This window comes from Girardinichthys multiradiatus, chromosome 17, assembly GCF_021462225.1.
Source record: "Girardinichthys multiradiatus isolate DD_20200921_A chromosome 17, DD_fGirMul_XY1, whole genome shotgun sequence".
NCBI lineage: Eukaryota > Metazoa > Chordata > Actinopteri > Cyprinodontiformes > Goodeidae > Girardinichthys > Girardinichthys multiradiatus.
In genome coordinates this window covers 30,090,380-30,116,116 of record NC_061809.1, presented here as the reverse complement: position 1 = coordinate 30,116,116, position 25,737 = coordinate 30,090,380, and the positions used below count along the sequence as shown (strand labels likewise).

Here is a 25,737-nt window from a genome sequence, read left to right as displayed (position 1 = left end):
GTGTTCAAAAACCAGAACACTTCATCAGGTTAGAGTCAGAATTTAAGTCTCAAACTGTGTGAAAACAATCAGGCAAATAGAAAAAAACATCTTAAACCACGATTGTCAGAACCTTCTGGTGGACTCGCATGGACCATTATATGGGTCTGTAGTGTTTTCTGCAGATCCATCAGGTGAAACAGAACCTTCAGGTCCAGTTTGTACAGAACCATTCAGAGTTGAACTCTACTGGGACTGGATGAGAGTATGGGCGTGTCTCCCTGCACTCTGATTGGTCAGAAAACCACAGTAATGACTAGAAGGAGACAGAAATACCTACAATTGGATCTAAAGGGTTCTGAGTATTTCACTGGGTCAGAACAATCATCACACTATGCTGAACAATCTGTGAGAAAATCTGAATAAAATCCTAAAATTATGATTGAAGAAAAACTGGAAAAGGGATCAAACTGGTAACTGGGTCAGGTGGAGTTCAACTTCCTGCGACCCATTTAAACTTTGAATGATGGTTCTGATGGAAAAGATGACTGAGATATAGAAGTCCAAACTGGACTAATTTCTTACTGCTTTCACCATTAAAAGACATGAATCTGAGCCAAACACAGTTCAATTATTTTCCCAGAATGTGGGACTGTTCCTTTAAGATGATCCACAGCAAAACAAAAAGCAGGAAACCAGGTTGTGTCCTCAGGACAGAACCAGAGGGGCCACACAGCCCAACTCAGCCCTACCTTAAATAACTCAAACTCCTTTTTTGGCATCATGAGCTTCAGCAATGAGAAATGAAACATGGACGAAGATGAGATGAAGGTAGGAGGATGATGAGTGAGGTGCTGATGAAGATGAGGTCAGTGTGTGTACCTGGATGGTGTGGCTGTAGACTGGATCTCCACGGCTGTTTATTTCTGCTGCTCTAGTGATCTCCAGGATGTTGTTTGGCACGTAGCCGGAAGCTCCGCAGCCGTTTTGAACCTTCCACCACTGCTTCCTGTCGTCGAGCACCTGACAGACAAAACTCAAGGGTTTAAAGAGAACAATCTCATCAGAACCGGACCTGGAGTTTTTAATTAGTGAAGCTTCACTCCCAAGAGTCTGACAGCTGGACTGATTCAGAACTCAGGAGGTTCTTCAAGGTCATGGATGAACTTTCTACTTCCTGTCAGAACATCTAGCAATACTTATGACATGGAAAATCAGAAGTAGCAAAGATCAGCCTGGTTAGAGAAGAATACCATAAAGACATGACGTGACTTACAGAAGATGAAGGTAGAACCCACCCACCCACCTATCCATCCACCCATGGATGGTGCTGTGTGTCCGATACATCCATCCTGAATTAGGAGGTGCTCCTCGTACAGTTTAACAGAACCATATTTGTTCTGGTTCTGTGTTCTAATGAACCCCTTCATTCAGACCAATAACCAGAGTCTCTCTGTGATGAAAAGCTCTTGAGGGCAGTCAGGACATAATGTGTTTTGCAGTTTACCTCGACGAGTTCATCTTTGAGAACCGACAGCTCCGTGTTGTTTCTCGCCACAAAGTCGTACTTCGATTTGGCAAAAACCTTCTGTTCAAATCTGTTTTCTGGATCAAAACTCCTGAAAGAACAAAGCCGGATGTGGTTATGATTCAGATCATGTTCCAGTGAAAGCAGATAAGAAATCCAGAAACATCAACTCATATCTGAAACTCCTTCTATTAAACAGGACCAACATGCATTTCCAGCCCTGGAGAAATGTCCCCTGTTGGAAAAGTAGGTAGAAGATTCAGAGAAGATGGATCAGGTTTAGGGTTCAGGTCTGAAGAAATAAGAGTCGGATTGAAAGGAAGGTCGGTTCTCCTGATCCGCTTTCAGGTTTGAAAAAGGAACAAGAAGAACAGATTCAATCAAGAGCGAGAAAGATGAAGAACTTCACCTTCATCAGTTGAAGACATGAATACATGAGGAAAAACTTTATATCCAATCAGTTGTTTTACATCAGCACAATGATTTCTTTCTTTATTGAATAAAATATATTAATTTAAACTAAAAAACAATTTTTTAAAAACACAAACAGTAATGTTTTAAATTCACATTAAATTGAGGAAGTCTTTACTGAAAAAAATAGAAATTAAATACAGAAATTCCTTTCAAATAAACTCATCTTAAAATTCTGAATAACTAATAATTACTATTTATAAATATTTTCTCTTTATGTTCAAATTACTGCACCGTGTCTAAAAATCCATCTTTTATCTCCATTCAGTTCTCAAACTTACTAAATATTTAGATAATACTTCACTTTTCATTTCAAAACTATAATAATTTGATGTATTTATTTCTTTGTACATTTTCCATTGTTTATTAAAACCAACTAATTATTCTTCATGTTTTGAATTTTGATCATTGAGATTTCTTTCATGTATTCATCAGTAACTGTAAGCTAATGAAGGGGCGGTCCTTGTAGCGGCAGCAGCGTTGATTGGGGGCGGGATCAGTTCTCCAGGGCATCATGTGACCTGCTGTTACCGGTCGACACGGCGACTGACGGCGTGTTTGAAAGCAGCCACGGCCGTGTCCTGGTCCAGGACCTGGAAGCGTTTCTGGGATGAGTTATTAAAGGCGTACCCATCAGGCAGGGGAAACTGCTGCAGTGCCCCCTGCTGCAGACACACAGAACACACGTGTTAACAGCATGTTGTCATCAGAGCGTCCCATCAGCTGTGGTTCTGAACGTGTCTCACCAACCTGAGACAGCCGCAGATCGGCCGACCTGTGGACGTCGGCGCTGACGAGGCTTTCAGCTAACTGCAGGAGCTCCTGTTCCTGACCAGGAGTCACAGCCGGAACCACGGGAGGCTCCCAGCTGTCACGGAACTGCAGCGCGCAGGGAGGGAAGTAGTGGTCCTTCGGCCACTCCAGCCTGGAGAATACAAGGGGGAGGAGATCAGAACCGAACCATTAATGAGAACAGGGTGAGAAGAAGAAAGATTACAGGAGAACGTTTAGAGAACATGCAGAAGTTCATAACATGAGTCCAACACAACAAGAACAAAAACACATGAAACTAAGAGGAGAATGTTACAGAAACAAAGTGGGAAGAGGGTTAGAACATGGTCCAAGAACACTGATACATGAAGAATCAAAACTTTATAGTAACAACACAAATGAGAACAGGACCAGTTTCACTGCGTGGATGAAAACAGGAAGTGAAGAGAACCAGGTTCTCACCTGCATTTGGTCCAGCCGTCTCCCAGAGTCACCCACAGGTGCCGTTCCTCTGCCGTTCCTGAGGAGTGGAGGAACTCGATGGCTTCTCTGGTGAGCAGTGGAACCACGATGCTCCGAGCCAGATCGGTACCGCCGGATGCCTGGACCACCTGAGGACAATGAGGAACAGGAGTTCTTCACTGTTCTTATTAGAACTCTGTTTTACAGGTCCTTCTCAAAATATTAGCATATTTCATCCGACCAATAAAAGAAAAGTGTTTTTAATACAAAAAACGTCAACCTTCAAATAATCATGTACAGTTATGCACTCAATACTTGGTCGGGAATCCTTTGGCAGAAATGACTGCTTCAATGCGGCGTGGCATGGAGGCAATCACCCTGTGGCACTGCTGAGGTCTTATGGAGGCCCAGGATGCTTCGATAGCGGCCTTTAGCTCATCCAGAGTGTTGGGTCTTGAGTCTCTCAACGTTCTCTTCACAATATCCCACAGATTCTCTATGGGGTTCAGGTCAGGAGAGTTGGCAGGCCAATTGAGCACAGTGATACCATGGTCAGTAAACCATTTACCAGTGGTTTTGGCACTGTGAGCAGGTGCCAGGTCGTGCTGAAAAATGAAATCTTCATCTCCATAAAGCTTTTCAGCAGATGGAAGCATGAAGTGCTCCAAAATCTCCTGATAGCTAGCTGCATTGACCCTGCCCTTGATAAAACACAGTGGACCAACACCAGCAGCTGACACGGCACCCCAGACCATCACTGACTGTGGGTACTTGACACTGGACTTCTGGCATTTTGGCATTTCCTTCTCCCCAGTCTTCCTCCAGACTCTGGCACCTTGATTTCCAAATGACATGCAGAATTTGCTTTCATCCGAAAAAAGTACTTTGGACCACTGAGCAACAGTCCAGTGCTGCTTCTCTGTAGCCCAGGTCAGGCGCTTCTGCCGCTGTTTCTCCGTCCACTGCTTCCGCAGGTCCCCCAAGGTCTGGAATCGGCCCTTCTCCACAATCTTCCTCAGGGTCCGGTCACCTCTTCTCGTTGTGCAGCGTTTTCTGCCACACCTTTTCCTTCCCACAGACTTCCCACTGAGGTGCCTTGATACAGCACTCTGGGAACAGCCTATTCGTTCAGAAATTTCTTTCTGTGTCTTACCCTCTTGCTTGAGGGTGTCAATAGTGGCCTTCTGGACAGCAGTCAGGTCGGCAGTCTTACCCATGATTGGGGTTTTGAGTGATGAACCAGGCTAGGAGTTTTAAAGGCCTCAGGAATCTTTTGCAGGTGTTTAGAGTTAACTCGTTGATTCAGATGATTTGGTTCATAGCTCGTTTAGAGACCCTTTTAATGATATGCTAATTTTGTGAGATAGGAATTTTGGGTTTTCATGAGCTGTATGCCAAAATCATCCGTATTAAGACAATAACAGACCTGAAATATTTCAGTTAGTGTGCAATGAATCTAAAATATATGAATATTCAATTTTTATCATGACATTATGGAAAATAATGAACTTTATCACAATATGCTAATATTTTGAGAAGGACCTGTAATTACCGACAACAAATCTTTTCCAATTGTTATCGCTCTTCTGCTGTAAAACGTTCTGCTTCAGCAGGTCTGATGTTCTTCTACCTCACAAAACTCGTTCATAATGATGTCATTTCCGGGACAGATGACTGAACTCACCATTCTGAGTGGCGTGAACAGGAAGTGAACCAGATCCACGGCGCTTGGGTTTTGAATGTGCTCCTTCAACTTCGCCTGCAGGTCAGAACAAACTGTGAAAAGGTTCTTTAACACATTTCTTCACGTCAATAAGCATTTTTCTCTCTCTTTACTGACTAGCTATTGTTTGTTCTACTGAACCAATGGTCAGTCTGTAAGAACCAGTAACAATAATTGCAGAGATCATTAGTCTGGATCAGAATCGAACCAATAAACAACCAGTTTAAATCACAGAGGAATCAGGACCAGTTACCAGTTGGTTGAAGGCATGTTTGAACTTCTGCAGACAGTCCACAAACTCTTCCTCAGTGGGAGGTTTGGATCTCAGAGACAGGACGCCCTCTGGTGGACACAAACAGCACAGGCATGTGAGTCAGGTTCTGGTCTATCACGTTTGGATCCAGGGAGAATGTTCCTGCTCATTAACAGAGGTTAGAACTTTATGATGGCTGAAAAGAAGTTCTGTTCACAGCTGAAGATTCTGTTCTGGAAAGGATCCGATTCAAGGGAAGTCCCTTAAGGCAGGGTTCTCCAGGTAGAGAAGATTTTTTTATCTAGATAAGAGGAGAACCGAGATATGGAACGCTGCTGCAGCCGGGTCAGTCGGTGAAAGGAAAACTGTTTCCAACCTTTAGTTTTACATGACAAACATCTAACTCTGATTTTTCTGTTAGTTCTTATCATTAATCATTTTGATTTTTAAAAAAATATGTATTGGGCGTGTTGCTGGTGGTGTACGGGGTCAGGCACGCGACCCACATACAGAGGCTACAGCCCTCCACACGGCGGTCCCGGGTCCTTGCGTCCAGGCCCGGGTAACATTAGCCTCATGTCTTCCCCTCTCGCTCTCTGTCCCGGTTCCTGTCTACCCACCATCATATGTGTGAAAAATAAAGGACGCAAAAAAATCTTTAAAAGAATTAAAAAATAAATGAATATATAAAAACGGTTTCATTTAGGTTCATGTTTAATAGTTGCGGGAAAATTAGAAATAACATTTCTGAATAACATTTAGATTTTTTCACCTGCTGCTTTTATTTTATTTAATATTTACATTGAGATAATTACTGTGGGATTTTTATTTTTCCTTAAAGTAAAAAAACTGAGTCCAGTTTCAGTAAAATAAAGCATGACATTAATTCAAATTATTAATATGAAATATGAAATGTCACTTTGTTTGAGCAAACCTCTAATTTTGATTTTCGGAAAAAACAAACATGGACATTATATTCTTTAAGAATTAAAATGACCTGAATAACAAACTAAATGACATTTAATCGATAATAAAATCAAGCAAATATATTCCATAAGTTGTTAAATAAATTCTTAATGCTTAGTGAAATTCTCACTAACATGTAAATTTTATAAATTTTTTATGTAAATACTTAATCTATGATAAATTGTATAAGCTTAAAATAAAAATAAAATAAATATTTAAAAAGAGTAATTTTTGTGTCAGTGTTCGTCCAGCCTGGAAGCTCCTGCTCACCTCCTGGACTCTTCTTCTTGCCTTTCTTGGCCTTCTTCCTCTTGGAGAGCTCGTTAAAGGCCTCAGCCGCCTTTTGCAGTTTGGTGACGAAGAACTCGATGTCGTCCAGGATGTGGTTCAGGATTTGCTGCAATAAAAACTTTTATTATGAACTGGTTTGCTGAGGCGTTAATGATTAAACCTGAACCAACAGAGCAAAGTCCAGTCACCCCCCCCCCACCACCACCACCTTCTTCAAACTGTAAGCTGATTTTCCTCCAAACTCTGATTATGTTCAAATCAAACTGGGCCCTGAAATCAGCTTAACTCTCTTCATGTTTTGTGTGTTGAAGCTGAACAGCCTGCAGACAGATGTGAGCCTCACCACGTCTCGGTCCACTCGCAGCGCCGTCATCTCCGCCGCTCCGTCGTCCTGCGACAGCTGCTTCTGCTCATCTGCAACACAACGTCATTGCTTTCATCACATGTGAAACATCTCAGAAACTGGACCGGTTCCCGGGAAAAATGTTTGGATTCAAACAGGAAACCAGCAGGAAGAGGAACTCAGACCAGCAGTTTCACAAGTTGCTTCAGATGCAGATCATAATAATAATAAATAGTAATAATAATCATCTCAAACTGAGATTTTAAGTCCTTTTATATATTAACTAAATAAATTCTCATCATTAGAACTAGATTAATTTAAATGTTTTGGTGTATTTTTAGTACTTTAAGATCAGTTTCAGCACATTTAGTTTTTTTGATGGTTTTCATTTTTTATTAGAATTTGCAGATATTGTCTCAATGGCGGTCATCTTTCCAATGAATGTATATTATTGTGGATAAATGAGTTAAACCTAAGTTTAAGCACTATTTTTATTGTGAAAGCCCAGCTTTAAGTATAGCTGCAGAGTTCCCAGTGACATTCTGCCTCTCAAAACATGGCGGACGTTCTGAGGCATCGTTTCTACTGTCTATTCTTCTTCTGTCTGGAAAACTATGCATCCACCACGAATAATTTACCGCCAAGAATAATGAAATATGACTCCGCCCACCCTCTCATCCCCTCCATGACATCACTCACAGTGTGGATGCTCATTGACCCATGCTGACCAGGCAGCTACTCGGGTCTTATTGTCTACTTGACTGGACGATGCTGGCGCCTCAGGGGCCGGGGTTGGGGGAGGGGGCGGGATCAGGCCGTCGCTCTTCAGGATCATCCTGCAGATGAAAGGAAGGTTCAGCCAATAAGCTGCCAGCATTAAAAACTGTATCAGGAAGTGTCTGTGGATGTATTCTTACTTCAGAGTCTCTGGTCGCTTCCTAACTTTACCCCCTTTGGCATCGGTCACGGCGCTTTCTATATCTAAGTGAATCAGATTTGCCTGTTGGAACACAACATCTTTACGGTTATAATAATGTAATAATACATGTTTAATAAGAAAAACCCTTACAATAACAGTCTGGAATATTTCCAGTTTTTGAACCTGTTCTAAATAAGGTCTTCAATCAGCATTGGAGCACCACAGGGTCATTTCCTTGGTCCTCTTTGATTCCTTTTAAATGTATCTGTCTGATTCCTAATTTTAATTAGCTTTTAGGATAAATTCTTTACCAACAATTAAAAGATAAAACATTAAAGCTTTAGAAGCAGCCATATTTGATCAAAACTAGACTGATGAGACAGAATACAGGAAACATTTGGTACAGCTGCCAACTGTAACAAATGTTTCCTGTATTCTGTCTCATCATATGGGACCTTTGACAATGAAAACCATTCATGTCTGTAGAGATACTTTGGATCAGTGGATAATCAGAAGCCTTTTCAGGTAACCATCCCTCAGTTTTTAACATTTCACAGTAGTGTACCTTGATGTCGTCACACTGGAACAGGTGAAGGTCTGGTTTACTCTGACTGGAGTCTTTACAAACCAAAGCCAGGATGGAGTCATAGCTACAGGAGCTCATCACCGCCTGACAGTGTTGGACTGAGCTGATGGGGAAGTTCTCCAACTCGCTCTGAAAAATACAAAGGATTTTAACTGCCGACACATCCAGGACCGCATGATGTTCATTTAGTTCAATCATGTTCAGCTTGTTACACAATTATACTCACTGAAACCCGGTCTAGTTTTCAAACAATGAACAGCTGCAGTTTCTTGGTCAGGTGAAACAGATCTTGAATCAGGTCCTAGTATCTTGGCCGGGTTGGTATTACAGACTTCATAATAATCATACAACACTAGAAGCTCTAGGTCTCACAATAAGGAAAATGTATAAATCCAGAGGGATGCCACAGGACTACGTGTTGGTAACCAATCTTTTGAATCTGCAGCAGCTGTTTACACCTCAGGACCACAGAGTTTCTCTGTCTGCTTCTACGGGAGCTCTGTCCTTTCTGAAGGCTGCTTACTGAGCTCAAAGAAGAGAACCAACCTCCTGAGCTACAGACACTCCTGAACACATAAGAGCAGATTTATGAACAGCATCTGAACTTCCTGTCCTACCTGTGAGTCCAGGTCGATGAGGCTGACCGCCTTGTCCTCCACCTGCAGCAGCATCTCCTGAGTCCACACCTTTCCTTTGGCATCCAGCAGGCGCAGACGTCGGATAGCGTCGTCCACAGTGATCATCCCATCCTTCCGGTCCAACACAAACGTGGTCAGGTGCTGAGAGATACAAAGGTACTGAAGCTTGAACAACCGCTGCAGTGGCCGTGCAAACACTGAACGTAAAGCTGGCTGACAGAAATCTTAACTGACTCTGGATCAGTGTTACAGTGACACATTTTTTTCCTGACGGTAGCAGGTAGAACTCACCTCCACATGGTACTGTGATGTATCTGTCAGACTGTTGATGCTGGTTCTGGTGTAGTTTTTCCTTTGTTCTAAATGAAGAACAGAACAAATACTTAATTATTGTGAGTTTGAGTCCCGTTTAGTGCTAAATTCTTCCAGCAGGAAGCTTTGATGGTCCAGAGAGAGAGAAGCTTCAGATGTTTTCTGCAAGAACACATGAGAGGAACTTTATTCCTCCATGATAGGATGATGTGGACTCATGTATCACATCCGTTTCCAAGATTCCTGATCCTGGTCTAATTTTTTAGTATTTGAACTGCTGCTCTGGCTTTCTGGCCACATGTTTCAACGTAAGACAGAAGAAAAATTAAACACATTTGATCCTTTTTAGGGAAATTTATAAAACGACTCTGATTTCTTACTGGAGATTCTTTCCAAGGTTGATCCTTCACTAAACCCTGAATGACTGTGGCCTAATGAACATACTCCTGGATCGGTGCTTCTTTGTTCTCTTTGTGTCTCTGCTCTGTTCTCTCAAACCCCCAGTCGGTCGTGGCAGATGGCCGCTCACACTGAGCCTGGTTCTGGTTCTGCTGGAGGTTTCTTCCTGTTAAAAGGGAGTTTTTCCTCTCCACTGTCGCTACATGCATGCTCAGTATGAGGGATTGCTGCAAAGTCAACACCAGTGACTGTCCACTGTCTCTACATGCTCATCCAGGAGGAGTGAATGCTGCAAGTCACTGACTGGATGCAATCTGCTGGGTTTCCTTAGATAGAAAAACTTTTTATCCAATTTGAATAAATAACTGAATCTGACTGAACTGTTCAATGGTTACAATTAATAGGAATGTTTGAACCTGACTGTTGTGAAGAACCTTGAGACGACGTGCTGTGAATTGGCGCTATATAAATAAACTGAATTGAAATAATCTTGTCTTCTTAAGGCTTGGATCGGATCCCAGTTTGTTGGCTGTTTCTCCACCTGCATTTTGAAGAATAGACAACAGGTTCTCAGAGGGGTTCTGATCTGAGAAGTTTCTTGACCTCAAGAACCAGAGGAACTAGGAGGCCTCACTCATGGATTGACTCCAAACAGTAACTCGTAGTAGCTCTCAGCTTTTCTTCTACAGACGTCTCAAACAATCAGAGAGAATGACTATGGTCCTGGATCTAGCTGGACCCTCTTAATCCTGAAGCTTTTTCTCTGAACCTCAGCTTGAAGCTGCTGATGATCCAGAAAACTAAGCTGTTGTTGCAGCTGCTGCATGCAACGCAATGATGTCTGCAGCTTTTCTCTGGAAGTTAACATTGTTCCACAATCATTTCAGGTTGTTTTTATTCACCGACATTTAAATCAAGATTGCTTTAGTTCATCCTTCGCTGCTGCTCTCCTTCAGCTTCCTGGACATTTTGTTTCAGTTTGAAATTTATCCAGTCACATGACCTGCCTGCTGAAGATAGGAGACAAAGCGCCTAGGCTCGGGTCCGGACACAGGGATCATTCAGCATTGATCTATAAATCAGTGATTGGTGAACCATCTGCTGTCAGGTCTGCTTTGTTCAGGTTATCAGGTTCAGCTCAGAGTTTATCAGTCTGCTCACAGCAGCTGAGGGTGCAGATAAACACCTCCTCACATGCAGCTCATCTGATGCGTTCAGGGACACTCTGTAACCTCAGGTATTGTTGGGTTTTATCTCAGAGCTTCAGTGCAGAAGCTGAAACCTGTAGCCTTTGCAGAACTCTTCTATTCATCTGCTGGGAATGACTGCAGGTAGATGCACCAGAGGAACCGGTCCATGCTGAGGCTGCAAGAACACATCACAGCAATTCATTCAGACCAGATCAGAAAATTAAAGTTCTCAAGTTTCTGGAAAAACTCTACATTGCTTGAACTGTTTTTTTCTGTGGAACAGAGCACTACAGACACACAGACACTGAAACAGAAGAAAAACATGCAAGGATTTCTCCTGTGCTGCAGCAACCTGATTGGTCCTTTCTGTTGTTACCTGATGGGACTTTCTGAGGTGAAACTGAGTTTTACTGGTTTCATCCTGGTTCTCCAGTTTAGATGAAGAGACTGAGCCTCATCTTCAGAGTTTGTCAGTTTATTGATCAGCCAGGAGGATCGCTAGGCTAACTGAAGGGGACGCTGTTAGATCATTTCAATTCTTCTAACATTAAGGAACGCTGTCTTTAGCCTGGAGCTCGACCCGGTGGCTCTGGGACATTTAACCGGGTTAAAGGCATTCAGCAGGTTCTGAACGTGCAGGGGGACTGTCACTGCAGTACAAAGAGCAAACGGGTTCTGGTCCATTTTAACGTTTGTTCCAGTGGAATAAAACAGTTTATTCGACTCCAACAGTTTAAAGACAAAATCCAACTTCAGAATCAGAACCACACACACTCAGTCACATGGCTCACTCTGATTTTTCTTTTTCTGTTTGGAAGATGAACGGAGGAAATACGATTCCTCTGATCCTGTTCAGGAGAAGAAATGAGAGCAGGTACCAATTATTTAGATTCACAGAACTAGAGTTGGAGAGTCAGAACCAGAGAAGACTCACCATACAGAGCTTTGGCACCACTCTTGGCTTTATTTCTGGGAGGATCCGGAGACGGAGCGCTGTGTCCACTGGAAGAGACAAAGACAGCATCGGTCAGTCAGGACAGGCTGATCTAGAGTCAGTTTTCCACCCGAGTCATCCATCCATCATGAGTTATTAACATAAAGCAACTCATTATTCAGGATTCTCAGATCAGTCTGAAAAAATCCAACCTCGGATCAGACGTCCTGATTCTTTCCAGACGTGTGAAGCGACAGCAGTCAGTCGACGCTGAATGTGCAGATTTTCACACATTATTCTGAGTGTTTGTGATGAATGATGGGGATCTACACAGAAGACAGATGGTCTCCCCCCCCCACACACACACACAGATCATGTGACCAGAACATCTGATCAACAGATCATTGTGAAGCTTTCAGCAGCTTTACTCGTGTAAATCTCTGAATGAGAACAGTCTCACTTCAAGTCTCTGTGACTCCGTCTGGAACAAAGAGACATTTTTCCACCAAAGATCTTCATTAAAAGCAGCTTCAGGCTGGTTTAGAAGAACTCAGTTATACTTTTAATTAAATCAATAATGGGTAATGGGAGGTGTTGATGTTACAGACTTCACTAAATAATGTCGGTCTGAAAAAAATTAGTTTAAAACTTCCAAAAATAGATGGAATAGTTTTACCTCTCAGACACATCCTGCTGCAGATGACCTCTGATGGTCTGCAGACCATCCACTGACCTCTGATGGTCTGCAGAAACCTGGTGCAGATGTAAAACCTGGATAAACTCAGCAGACTCATCAGAAAGTTCAAACCTGCAGCTTTCAACTCTGAGGAGCTTCAGCTTCATTTTACTTTCAGTTGTTCTGTTCAAGCTAAGCTGCAGAAGCTCAGTTTGAACAAATCTCTCAAACACTCCCAGCAGGATTTTGGAAATTCCTGAATGGTTGGGAATTCTTTTGGTTCCGTTTAATTCTCGTTTAAACTCCAGCGGTCTTTAATTTGACCTAAAGTGTATTTAATTTTTCACACCTTGTTCATCTTTCAGAAGTTAAACTGGTGGAAAAAACCAAAAGTCTGAAGAGAAAATGTTTATCAAATGACATCGTCATCATGTGACTCACTTGATTACCGAGCTGAAGACGTTCAGAGCCGGAGGATCGTATCCGTTCATCCTGCTGCACGGCGCCGCTCAGCTGAAACACAGACGGACAGAAATGTCCTCATCAGAGAAGCAAACCGCACCAGAACCACCAGAACCAGCAGCGTTTCTGTGTAGTGAACACCAACAGCTCCAATCTGATCTGAATAAGTTTCTGACCCTGAAGGGTTCTGGTCCAAACAAATTATGTCTGAGTATATTTTATATGAATTATTTTGTTTTTAAATATTACATGATTAGTTCATTTAAATAGTGGTTCTGAGTTAAGGTGAGACCGTTTTTGATGACCTGGACCCCCAGAGAAGGTCCTCTTTCTCAGTCTCTTCTGTTACAGTCGTTCTGAGCTGAGAAACCGACTTCTCCATGCCAAGGAAACTTTGAATCCTTCCTGACTGTTTTCCTTTCACCAAACGTTCCCCTTAGTTCCTGCTGGTATTTTTACAGTAAATTAAATATGAGTAGTTTCTTTGAACTCCAGAGAGACAAAGAAACAGGTTCAAAGTTGGAGAACCTCCAGAACTAGATCAATGATGGGACTGGTTGATGCTAATGAATATTTATATGAATGTTATTTAAAGTAGCATCAAATCTGCTGAACGGTGTTAAAACCCTGCAGATTCAGGTGGTCATTTTCTAATCTATTCAAGCACTTAGGATAATTGATTGGAGGAGTTCCTCATTAAAAGATCTGAAAACTTTCCCATGTTTCTCTGTCTGCAGAGCAAAACATCCTGAAACAATCCAAGGAATGAACAGCTGTGTTCTGGGGTCTGCATCAAGCCCACCATCCATTTCCAGCTGGTAGAACCACGAGGAGCAGAGCTCACTCTGGGAACCGCTGGTTCATCTCCACATACAGAGAACTTTACCATGCAAAAGAAACGCCTGATGTCAACCTGGTCCAGAGAAGAAATCATTGTGAGGGGGTCTGAAGACCTTTTTTCTGAGACTATTTATGGGCTGTTTCTTTTCTCTGAACTTCCCTCAGGAGCAGACGTGAGGATGAACTCTGAACTGCAGTTTGCACATGCTCAGTGTTGCTCTTGTGCTGCATTACAGAAAGGAAAACATTGTTTGTTAAGCCGATTCGTCACTGAGACTCCTCTTCTGTTCACAGAACACACCCTTGTCTATATGACTGTTCTGACCCAGAACCTCTTTAAGGTCCAGTTCAGGGTGTCATTAAAACCTTCCTGCCCAGGAGAAATCCTTCCTTCCAGGCTGAAATTAAAACTCTGCACACAAAAGCCTCCCAGAGCTGATTTATGACCCAGTTTGTACCGTTCAGCCACATGATTACTTTTCCCAGGACTCTGTTTTATTCCGAGTCTGTATCCATGGCAACCTGACTGTATCTACTGTGAGAGGAGGAGCAGGATCCTGCAAGGGAGTGATTAGGGAGCAAAAAGCCCACAGTGTTAGAGAACACACAAAGACCCAGAAATAACAGAACCGAGTAGAAATGAATTCAAACAGACTGAGGAAGATCCAATGTAAAGGAAGATCTGCATGAAGACAGAAATAGACGATGAACTCTGTTCATTGGGAGCATGCAGAGCAAATGGACCGGATTTCAGAATCTGTTCAAACCTGTCAAGACACAGCTAAACCAGAATGTTAGGAGGATGGCTTCCCTCAGAGTACCTTCAGAGGTCCTGGGACACACTACAGTACCAGCCACAGATTGGACCTGAGGTACCTCCCCTCTACAAAACATTCTAATGGTTCATTTCAAACAGTTGTACCGAATGTTCTAGTGAGAAGATTTTCTTTTAAATCACAAATTCTGAGTGAAAACCTGTTTTTATTGGACCAATGATTATAGAACTCTGAGCCCCTTTTCTCAGCAGTGTGAGGTTGACCTTGACGGGTTCTGGAGCAGATTGTGGACCTGCTGCAGTTGCTACATCAGAAAATGCCCATAGCAAACCATTCACATTTGAATATGAGCTCTAATGCGGCACTCTGTAGGAGATGCTACAGGAACCTCCTTGGAGCAGCAGATGTTAAAACCAGGTCTGAGCAGAACCTCAGCCTGCAGAACTGTCATGGCTGCTGTTGCAGACCTAAACGTCTCTGAAATGTCCCAGATGCTCCTTTCCTAGAACCACCAAAACTTCTCACCTCTTCTTCATCCCTGGGCTGTTGATTCAAAGCGGCGCTGCCCTGTTCACATTACAGCAAAGAACCATTTTAACAGAAAATTAAAGAAAGAAACAGCTTTTCCAAGGTTATGGTGAACTGATGAGCTCAACATGGTGCAGAACCTTCTGGCTGGGTTCATGTCTGAGCTTCTGTTCAAAGAGCAGAAGGAACTGGAGGAGGAACCCAGATCATGATCTTCCAGCTGTGAACTCAGAACAAACAAGAACATTTGAGCAGAAAGAGGAACAGATGCTGAAGTTCATCCAGGACACCTGCAGACACCTCTGATGAAGTCATGGACCCGACACCCGTTTATAGAGGGTGGGGATCAAAGGTCAAACTGGTTCCTGTTGTTTATTCTTGGTGGATAAACTGGATTCTGCCTCATGTTTCCTGCTGCCCACAGAGTCCTTATCTAAAGAGAAACATTCAGCAGAACCCCACACCCTCCACTTTGCTGTCACACCCACTGAGACACACTCTGCTGCCAGTGAATCAGCTCCAAGCTGCAGGTCTCCTTCATGTTCTGTTTACCTGGATCCAAACATATTTCAGCTGCATTCAGCAGCAGGGGGAGGAGATTAAAAACCTATGTGTGTGTGGGGGTTTGTGGTCAGAGTCCACATGGGTGTAAATCTTTTCAATCCTCTTTACTTTCCACCACAGGACTGAAACTCTTAGCTGCTTTGTTCTCTTTGTTTCTGGTCCGATTGCGCTGCTGAAGCTTCCAGCTCAGGAACAAACATCTGAGCAGGTGCAGAGGAACCTGTTTTCTGGCCCCAAACTCTGACTTCAAAGTAAAAGCATGCAGTATGTACAAGGAAATACTTCTTCCCTCAGACAGAGTGTCAGCAGACAACAGAGGGACAGAAACTCTGCAGAAGGTTTGATCATGGAGACTCTGGAGAGTCCAGAACCACCAGTTTATAAGAGAGAGAACATGAGGAGCATGTTGGAAGGACGTCTGGATAAAAAAAACTTTAGCTCACCAAAGCTATGCTGTTAAAAAATATACAACCTATAAAAACGTCAGTCATCCAGGTGTGTAATAACACAAGGGCAAGATGGAAGGAGATCAGCAATGACCTCAACAACCTGGGAAGGGTTAAAACAATCTGGCAGCAGGACCTAGGTCTACTAGATGTTCCCATGGTTTAAACGTGGCTCCTGACGAGGCTGTAGCAGGACGATGCGTTTAAAACAGCTTTACTGATGATCTTTACTGATGGCGTTGAGATGAACCCAGCTGCAGTAAACGGACTGAGACATCAGGTTCTAGAAGCTTCCGTGAACATGGAGAAGAATGCGTCAACATGAGGAAGGTTCATGTCCGTTCACAGCTCTGAACTTCCTTCTAGTCATTCATTAACCGGTGAAAGATTAGGTGTTAAGTTGACCCGTGAGCTGGTTCTCCTCATCCTGGTAATCATTACCCGGTTATTCATCATTATGGGGCCTTTCAGCTTGTCATCAGCAGAACAATAAGAACAAAACCAGAACCGACTGTCTCAGAGTCCAGCTGACACTTCCCTATTTAACCACCTGGTAATTCTGGCTGCAACAGTGATAAACCCGGTCCTGTTTGGACTACCATGGCTCTGCCATCAGAAACATCACTCAAAGTTTAACCGGGTCACTTGATCCCTTTTCCAGTTTTCTCACAGAATGTTCAGCTGGAGTTTTATGATGGTTCTGACCCAGAGAAACATTCAGAACCTTTCAGATTAAGAAAAGGTCCTGCATCCAATCGTAGGTATTTCTGTCTCCCACTGCAAAAGGACCAACAGCTTTCTGACCAATCGGAGCCTAAACAACAGAGACCCACTCCCAGTAGATTTCAGCTCTGAATGGTTCTACAGAAACTGGACCTGAAGGTTCTGATTAACCTGTCAGAACTCTACAGGAAACACGACAGAAACATCAAAAAGGTCCATGTGTGGAAAGTTCTGATGCTCAAGGATCAGAAGTTTTTAAGTTCTTGCCTCTGACTCCCCAGACATGGAGATTATCACCATAGCAACCAGTAACTAAGCATCTCTGAGATTCTGGTTCTGGCTCATGTTCCTCCCTGCTCTACTGAAGAACCTCCAGAACGTTCCAGAAAATGAAACAAACATGTCTAGAGTCACATGGAAGACGTTCCAGAGGCCTTTTCCTCCTCAACCACCCATGTCCAGGTTCTAGATGGGTTCTGTATCGGGTTTCACCAGCAGCTGACATCTCCCCTGTTTCTCCTGTACTTGGTTCTTTCAGAACCGCAGATTCTGACCCCCACGTGTTTGTGTCTCCATGTTCCACAGAACAAACAGATACGGGTTTGAGGTCCAGTTTGGGTCTTAGCCGTCCTCCGTGCATGTCAGTCCCATTTGAGAGGCAGGAAGACCGGAAGCGTTGGGGTTACTGGGTCGGACCGATCACTGTATTGATGGTGGGTCAGAGTGAAGCTGATTGATTGGAGCTCTGCAGCATCCAGGCCACGCTGCTCCTCATTTAGCTCTGTAACCTACATACTGTCTGAACCCACAGGTCCAGGGATCAGAACCTGCAGAACATGCAGAACACAGAGCCACCCACAGGTCCACAGACACCAGAACCTGCAGAGCTGAGAAACCCTCACAGAACCACCAAGACCAGAACCTGCAGAACTCAGAACTAGTAACTCAGGCTCTTAATGGAACCAAAACCCTGAGCATTCAGACCCGGTTCTTTCTCACACAGAACACAGTAAGGTTCTGTCAGCTTTTAGACAGGTTCTGCAGGTCCTCATGTCATATTTTTGATCTTTGTGAAGTTCTTTAAATGTTATTTTCCTCAAAAATGTTTCGTATCTTCTCTGATAAGGAATGAGGTTACGGTTCTGGTCTACGGTTCTGTCAAATTGGACCTTAACTTCAGAAACAATTCTGTGCCACAGATCTGATCAGATTCAATACTCAGAACACCGCTCCAGGAACCAGATGTGTCCAGAACTGTTTCTAAACTGATCCTACATCTAATTCTGAAAGACCTCATCAAGAACCAACAGATCCAGAAGCGTTGCCTCTAAATTACCCTAAAGGTTCTGGATGTTTGAACACACAGAAATGTTCTACGGCTGAGCTGCTCTGCTCAGAGTTCTGACTGGACCTGACAAGCTTAAAACTGGCACTCTTTACTAAGGACAGACTGGAACTATTCCTCTGGGCAGGATTCTGCCCAACTCGTCTCACCTCGATGTTCTCCTGAGGTTCTGCTCTGAACTTGGGACGGTTTCTCAAAACGTCTCCTAAATAAACTGATCCGATGTATCGCCATCCACCTTTGACCCTCTGACGTGCACCCTCTGACCTCTGCTACAGTTTGATTAGTCCAGATAACTAACAGCTTCATCACATGTGGCCGATTTAGGGCCCACATCGACACATCCCCCTCCCATCTGACCCGGTTCTGACAGCAGCTCTGTGAGCACCTGAACGCAGCAACAAGCTAAAAATAATCCACAATAATCCTGGAATTGCTGAGGTCGTCATTCCTGCTTCCGGAGGCGGGGCTAATAAAGGCACCGAGACAGGGCCTCATTACCTTGTGTCCTACACACACTACTGCACACTACTACACACTACTGCACACTACTGCACACTACTACACACTACTACACACTACTGCACACTACTGCACACTACTGCACACTACTGCACACTACTGCACACTACTGCACACTACTACACACTACTGCACACTACTACACACTACTACACACTACTACACACTACTGCACACTACTGCACACTACTGCACACTACTACACACTACTACACACTACTGCACACTACTACACACTACTACACACTACTGCACACTACTGCACACTACTGCACACTACTACACACTACTACACACTACTGCACACTACTGCACACTACTACACACTACTGCACACTACTGCACACTACTACACACTACTACACACTACTACACACTACTGCACACTACTGCACACTACTACACACTACTACACACTACTGCACACTACTACACACCACTACACAGTTCCATGAATTCTCTCATTGATGCTTAAATTTAGATTTAATTTAATGTTCAAATCTGAAAAGAAATTTTTCATCTTTTATATTAATTGTATTTTATTAGTTTTATTTCTATTATTTGTATAAATATTCTTTGATAAGATTTCATTTGAACTAATTTGTTTCTCAATTATTTGATTGTTTTTCTTTAATATTTGTTGCTACTTGTTGCTTTAATCTAGCTGCAATATTCCGGACCCATTGGACCGAGATGTTATCCAGATGCCTCTGAGGGACAATAATGGAACATTCTTGGTTTTAGAGTCCAAATGTTCAGATGAATAAATGAGGAATTTAGACCTGTTGGAACCAGAACCTTCTCAGATACCCAACACAACACCAGAATGTCAGTGTGGCAACATGCTGGACCTGTGGTTTAACAGATCCAAACCATCAGCAGGTCCAATCAGCATGACCACCAAGCAGAACTGAAGGGCTCACCTCTAGAAGAACATTTTCAGAAGTTTGGAGTCATTCCGACTGTTTGGAGCAAAGTTTATAGCGTTAGCTTCCAAAGCAGAGTGGATCTTCTGATCAAGTGTTGAAACGGGCCACCAAGCTTCATTGCTGGTTCTGTTTTAATCAATAAAACCCAAAAGCATTCAAACATCACATCCGATCCAGATGTATCAGTTCTGATCCTATGGTTCTGCTAGCTGTTCCACCAGCTTTCCTGTTGAGGCTCCACTCTACATTTGAAGCAGTTTGGTTCTGACTAGTTCCAGAGTAGTTCTGCTGGTTTTGGATAGTCTCCTACATAGAACCAAACACTGAATGTGGAACTGTTCCTCTGAACCCAAACAGACTGACCTCAACCAACTGGCTCTGACTCAGATCACATGGTTCTGCAGCGCTATGACCCGATTGGCTGCTTCTTATCAAACTGCTGTTAAGAATAAAACTGGGTTTGGATTTTCTGAGCCGGCCTACTGCCAACCGACACCATCACACCAATCAATGAGCTGAGCCTACCTGAGCAAACAAGTCCAGGGGCGGGTCAGAACCAGAACCAAGCTGCTGCCTATCTGTCGGCTGCAGGAAGGAGCAGATTACTGAGGATCAGCTGCGAGCTCATAAAGCCTCTAATTGGTGACTGACAGGTGGGGGGCGGGGCTTGAAGGTGAGCCGTCAGAACCGACCCAACAGAACAGAGATTATAGTTTTTATATACAGGCCCTCAGGAGAGGAGGGGTTTGGTCTATTTTACTGTTTTCTTTGTAATAATGTATTTATCTTTAACATCTTTATCTGTGATTTGTTTTTCTTTACCAAATGTTTTATTTGTTTATATTTTCTGTCGTGTTGAAATATTAAAAATAAATGTTTTTTGTTATTCTATTTATTCTTGATCTAAATTCCTCCTGTCTTTAATGATGCTGGAACATCAGAACATAAAATAATCCACAGCAACACTTTTGTTCCTGTGATGACCAACCAATCTGCTTCCTGTTTGTCTGTGACATCATTCAGCTTCCTCTTTTAGGCCCCGCCCATTTGGTCCAATAAAGTTTTTTTTCTCCTGGTTTGTTTTTGAGCTGTCGTTACATCATCAGTTCCCATTTCTGAATGGTTCCTGACCACCTGCAGCTCTGGACCCAAACACTGATCAGAACCAGTTCAACTCTTGATGATCCAGATTCCACCGAGACACGCAGACCCCAAGTTATTGACGGATTCCTGGTTCCTCACACTGACCTACCAGGAGTTAACCTGTCAACTGATCCGAGATCAGCCTAATCATTGATCCATATTGATGTGTTCTGACCCAGAAACATTGAACCAAACTGACTCAACGAGCTTAGGCGGGCCATGTTTGTTCTGGTGGCCCCAGGGCCCCTCCTCAGCCTGATCCGGCCCTGGAGCAGGAGGTAATAAAGATGAGCTTCCTACTCCTCCTCCTGCAACTCGACTCCTGATTCCTCACTGCTGCTGCTGCAGCACATCACACCTGGAAGGTACGGTTACATCACACCGTTGCCCTGGCAACCACACAAACAAGGCGTCTCCCGGGAAACGCCTGGTTACAGTAAGAGGAGCAGGACGTGTTCACCTTCTGGATTTATTTACTGAATGGTCAGAAAGGAGCTGAACCCACAGAACCATTCAGAACCACAGAAAAGAGAGACAGCCCATTTGGAAGGATGTTCCAAAAGATCCAGGAGCAGCTGTGGACTTTGATCCAAGCCCAGACACAAAACGGCTCTGATTACAGAATGGGCCGGACCCGACAGTCCCCCAGGGGCCAACAGCAACATGGACAACCAGAACTCTGTCTGATCCAAAGCAGCCAGCACACCAGAACGAATGAAACGGCCTCAGTACCAGACCAGAACCTACTGAACCAGGATTATCACATTGTACTGAAAGGTTTAGACAGCCGGGTCAGGACTGAAACAGCACATTAAAACAGTAACATAAAGAACCCAAACAGAACACAGAGAAATTAGCTCTGATTCCGAGAATCTTAATGTCAGGCTGAACTGATTCCACTCAGAATAAACCCAAACCAAACAGCTGAACCCAGATTCTCTGGAGCTGGACCAGGAAATTAGACCCTCAGGAACCAGACCGAGAAACTGATAAATGGATACAGAAGTGAAACTCAAAGCAACAAAGAGACAGAACAGAACCTCACAAACATGCAGGAGACAACACCAAACAGAACTGCATGCTTCCTCGGACAGAAAACTTCTCCCAGCTTAGCATCAGAACCTGGCTGTTTCTGCAGGGTGTTAGAATCAGGACCCAATCAGAACCTGTGGAACTGAAACTGTCTGCATGATTGGATGTGATTTTATATGAATCGGACCACTTTGTTCTACATAGTTAAACTTGACAGAACCATAAAAACTGGGTTCATACAATGAGCAGAACCTATAGAAGTCCAACAGAACCACCCAGAGCTGCACTTCAAGAACAGAATGAGCCCAAACTGAACTGCTCAGCTTCCCTGTGAGAGGTGCTGGTTCCAGCTGTCACACAGAAGAACCTTCCTGATTGGATCAGCTGCTCCTGATTAACAGACCAGCTGACCTCAAACCAGCTAAGGTCACATCTCCAGAACCAACACATGTAACTGGTTCCACTCGGTTGGTTCCTGCACGTTCAGGTGCGTTTGGAAGAATAGATCAGGTTTCATTCAACATCTAACAGGCCAGCTGGTGCCACCACGAGGTTCTGCTAGGGTCCTAATATTATTCCGTGTCCGCCCAGACTCCAGAACCTTCCTGTTCACCTGTTTGTTTGTGTTCGGTATGAGCTTCAGAAACATTAAACCAAGGTTACCTGCAGCTCTGGACTCATCCAAGGTCCGGACCGGTTCAGAACAGCATGGCACAGATCACCTGTTCGGTTCTGAGAAAGGGAGTTCCTGTCCGATAGCGGTTCAGTGGAAACAGTTGAACTCCGGTTCGGTTTAATGAGCAGCAGCCGCAGCTTTCTGCAGAGCAGTGAGGGTCAAACTGTCCCTGAACGCTGACTGCCAGGCAGCTGAAGTACTGGCCACGCGCCTTTCAAAATAAAACTACAGACACTTATGACATTTTTTAACATGAATTCTATTTTAAAAATACAGGTCCTTCTCAAAATATTAGCATATTGTGATAAAGTTCATTATTTTCCATAATGTCATGATGAAAATTTAACATTCATATATTTTAGATTCATTGCACACTAACTGAAATATTTCAGGTCTTTTATTGTCTTAATACGGATGATTTTGGCATACAGCTCATGAAAACCCAAAATTCCTATCTCACAAAATTAGCATATTATTAAAAGGGTCTCTAAACGAGCTATGAACCAAATCATCTGAATCAACGAGTTAACTCTAAACACCTGCAAAAGATTCCTGAAGCCTTTAAAACTCCCAGCCTGGTTCATCACTCAAAACCCCAATCATGGGTAAGACTGCCGACTTGACTGCTGTCCAGAAGGCCACTATTGACACCCTCAAGCAAGAGGGTAAGACACAGAAAGAAATTTCTGAACGAATAGGCTGTTCCCAGAGTGCTGTATCAAGGCACCTCAGTGGGAAGTCTGTGGGAAGGAAAAAGTGTGGCAGAAAACGCTGCACAACGAGAAGAGGTGACCGGACCCTGAGGAAGATTGTGGAGAAGGGCCGATTCCAGACCTTGGGGGACCTGCGGAAGCAGTGGACTGAGTCTGGAGTAGAAACATCCAGAGCCACCGTGCACAGGCGTGTGCAGGAAATGGGCTACAGGTGCCGCATTCCCCAGTCCTGGGCTACAGAGAAGCAGCACTGGACTGTTGCTCAGTGGTCCAAAGTACTTTTTTCAGATGAAAGCAAATTCTGCATGTCATTCGGAAATCAAGGTGCCAGAGTCTGGAGGAAGACTGGGGAGAAGGAAATGCCAAAATGCCAGAAGTCCAGTGTCAAGTACCCACAGTCAGTGATGGTCTGGGGTGCCGTGTCAGCTGCTGGTGTTGGTCCACTGTGTTTTATCAAGGGCAGGGTCAATGCAGCTAGCTATCAGGAGATTTTGGAGCACTTCATGCTTCCATCTGCTGAAAAGCTTTATGGAGATGAAGATTTCATTTTTCAGCACGACCTGGCACCTGCTCACAGTGGCAAAACCACTGGTAAATGGTTTACTGACCATGGTATCACTGTGCTCAATTGGCCTGCCAACTCTCCTGACCTGAACCCCATAGAGAATCTGTGGGATATTGTGAAGAGAACGTTGAGAGACTCAAGACCCAACACTCTGGATGAGCTAAAGGCCGCTATCGAAGCATCCTGGGCCTCCATAAGACCTCAGCAGTGCCACAGGCTGATTGCCTCCATGCCACGCCGCATTGAAGCAGTCATTTCTGCAAAAGGATTCCCGACCAAGTATTGAGTGCATAACTGTACATGATTATTTGAAGGTTGACGTTTTTTGTATTAAAAACACTTTTCTTTTATTGGTCGGTTGAAATATGCTAATTTTGTGAGATAGGAATTTTGGGTTTTCATGAGCTGTATGCCAAAATCATCCGTATTAAGACAATAAAAGACCTGAAATATTTCAGTTAGTGTGCAATGAATCTAAAATATATGAATGTTAAATTTTCATCATTACATTATAGAAAATAATGAACTTTATCACAATATGCTAATTTTTTTAGAAGGACCTGTATTAGAAACACAAAATAAAATATTGAATCTGTAACAATACATTTTATGTGAATTTAAATCACAAATACTTTAATAAAAAAGAAAAGGTGAAATATGAAATGAGCAAAAAATAAACATTCTGTCACATGACAGTAAATGGTTATTTATGAATTATTATCCAGAAAAAAAAGTCCGGATTGTTTTCTGAAATTATAAATAAATGAATTCTGCAAATACTTCAGTTCTCCTGCTAAAGGCTCAATAATCTGCTTCACTGCTCGTATGTAACCTCCTGTGTTTTCATTCATTTCATTAAAACATTAACCAAACTAACTTGATTTATAAAAATATTCCCTCCAGGCACGTTTCACCCAGAACACGCTGTGTCCCTTCGGACCAGGGAACTCCTGGAATCGTGGACGCTTTACCTGGAAGACGACGGACGGACAGATGGTCACATTCAGTTATCCATTAAAACCTTTGTGTCTGTAAAAGAATAATTATTGAGGTGTAATATTAACGTTTTCTGTCTCCAAGTTTAAAATATTCCCAAAAGTAAAATCTGGGAATAATTTTCAGGGAGAATCTGGAAGCTACTGAGCTGATAAATGAACATGCAGCTTCATCAGAAGCATCATAGAAAAACTGACCCAAAAATTCGGGTACCTTCCAGTCACAGCTCAGGACTCTGATACCCTTTACGAGCTTTTACTGCCCTCTGCTGGACAACTGGAGCCCTGCGACAGAAGCACTGATGCTGCACCAACATGTGCTCCTGGAATATTGATCAGTCCAATTTGATCAGTTATAGATTATTGATTTCTACAGAAAGGAGCAGCGCTGCAGCTGAACATCAGACCTCAGATTATGCAGGGATCATTTTACATCCCGTCACATTTTAACACCACGGTTGATCTGAACAACTAATTATTCAAAAGGTCCCGACTTTATGGGGAGTTCTGCTCCCTAACGGGTCAACAACCACAGGTAAGAAAACCTGATGACTACATTCTGAATTTTGCTAATAAACCTAAGCTGGTCTAGGTGTTTCCAGGAACCAATTTAGACCAGAACCATTAAAATAATTAAAATAAGTGATGACTGCAGTCTAACCGACACGACTGTAAACAGGTGTGGTCTGAGGCTCGGCTGATCCAACCAATCAGGGGCTTCATCGACTGCCACCAGGTGTGTTTGAGACAGAATACCTGGACTGTTGAAGATAACGTTTCATTGCATGATAGAAATATGGCCGAGTCAGGAGAAATGTCCAGAAAGTTTAGGCGATACAGGTAGCTGGTGAAGGCCCTGAATGTTCCTACAGATACAGCTGGAAAACATGTTTAGAGCTAAAAGAACAGTGACTGCGCCTCCTGGTGGCAAAAAAGAGGAAGCTACAGTCAGCTGCCAGCAGATTCCTGAGGAGACAGGAGGTCAGAAACTCTCCGCTGTTTGCAAAAGACGTGCAGAAGGTCTGAGCTTCCAGTTT

General features: G+C 43.3%; 1 protein-coding gene across 10 annotated transcripts in view; it reads right to left on the bottom strand.

Annotated features, from left to right (window-relative positions):
* Positions 1-22,608, bottom strand: part of eps8a (epidermal growth factor receptor pathway substrate 8a) — a 33,440-nt gene extending 10,832 nt beyond the window's left edge. For 4 of the 10 annotated variants that reach the window (XR_007042042.1, XM_047389681.1, XM_047389682.1 and 1 more), the window contains exons 1-17: positions 22,415-22,608; positions 12,883-12,954; positions 11,766-11,833; positions 9,222-9,289; positions 8,910-9,071; positions 8,272-8,421; positions 7,705-7,787; positions 7,487-7,623; positions 6,788-6,858; positions 6,424-6,550; positions 5,188-5,276; positions 4,896-4,970; positions 3,212-3,360; positions 2,729-2,903; positions 2,510-2,643; positions 1,487-1,598; positions 862-1,002 (exon numbers count right to left, since the gene is read on the bottom strand). Coding sequence is in view for 9 of the 10 variants with exons in the window: in XM_047389681.1 (XP_047245637.1) it covers positions 862-1,002; positions 1,487-1,598; positions 2,510-2,643; positions 2,729-2,903; positions 3,212-3,360; positions 4,896-4,970; positions 5,188-5,276; positions 6,424-6,550; positions 6,788-6,858; positions 7,487-7,623; positions 7,705-7,787; positions 8,272-8,421; positions 8,910-9,071; positions 9,222-9,289; positions 11,766-11,833; positions 12,883-12,932 (1,791 nt within the window). In the remaining variant the exon portion in view is untranslated. Of the gene's footprint in view, positions 1-731; positions 768-861; positions 1,003-1,486; positions 1,599-2,509; positions 2,644-2,728; positions 2,904-3,211; positions 3,361-4,895; positions 4,971-5,187; positions 5,277-6,423; positions 6,551-6,787; positions 6,859-7,486; positions 7,624-7,704; positions 7,788-8,271; positions 8,422-8,909; positions 9,072-9,221; positions 9,290-11,765; positions 11,834-12,882; positions 12,955-20,101; positions 20,171-22,414 lie in introns of those variants that run through there. The other 6 variants (XM_047389685.1, XM_047389676.1, XM_047389683.1 and 3 more) reach the window with 6 other exon arrangements.
* Positions 22,609-25,737: the final 3,129 nt, after the last annotated feature.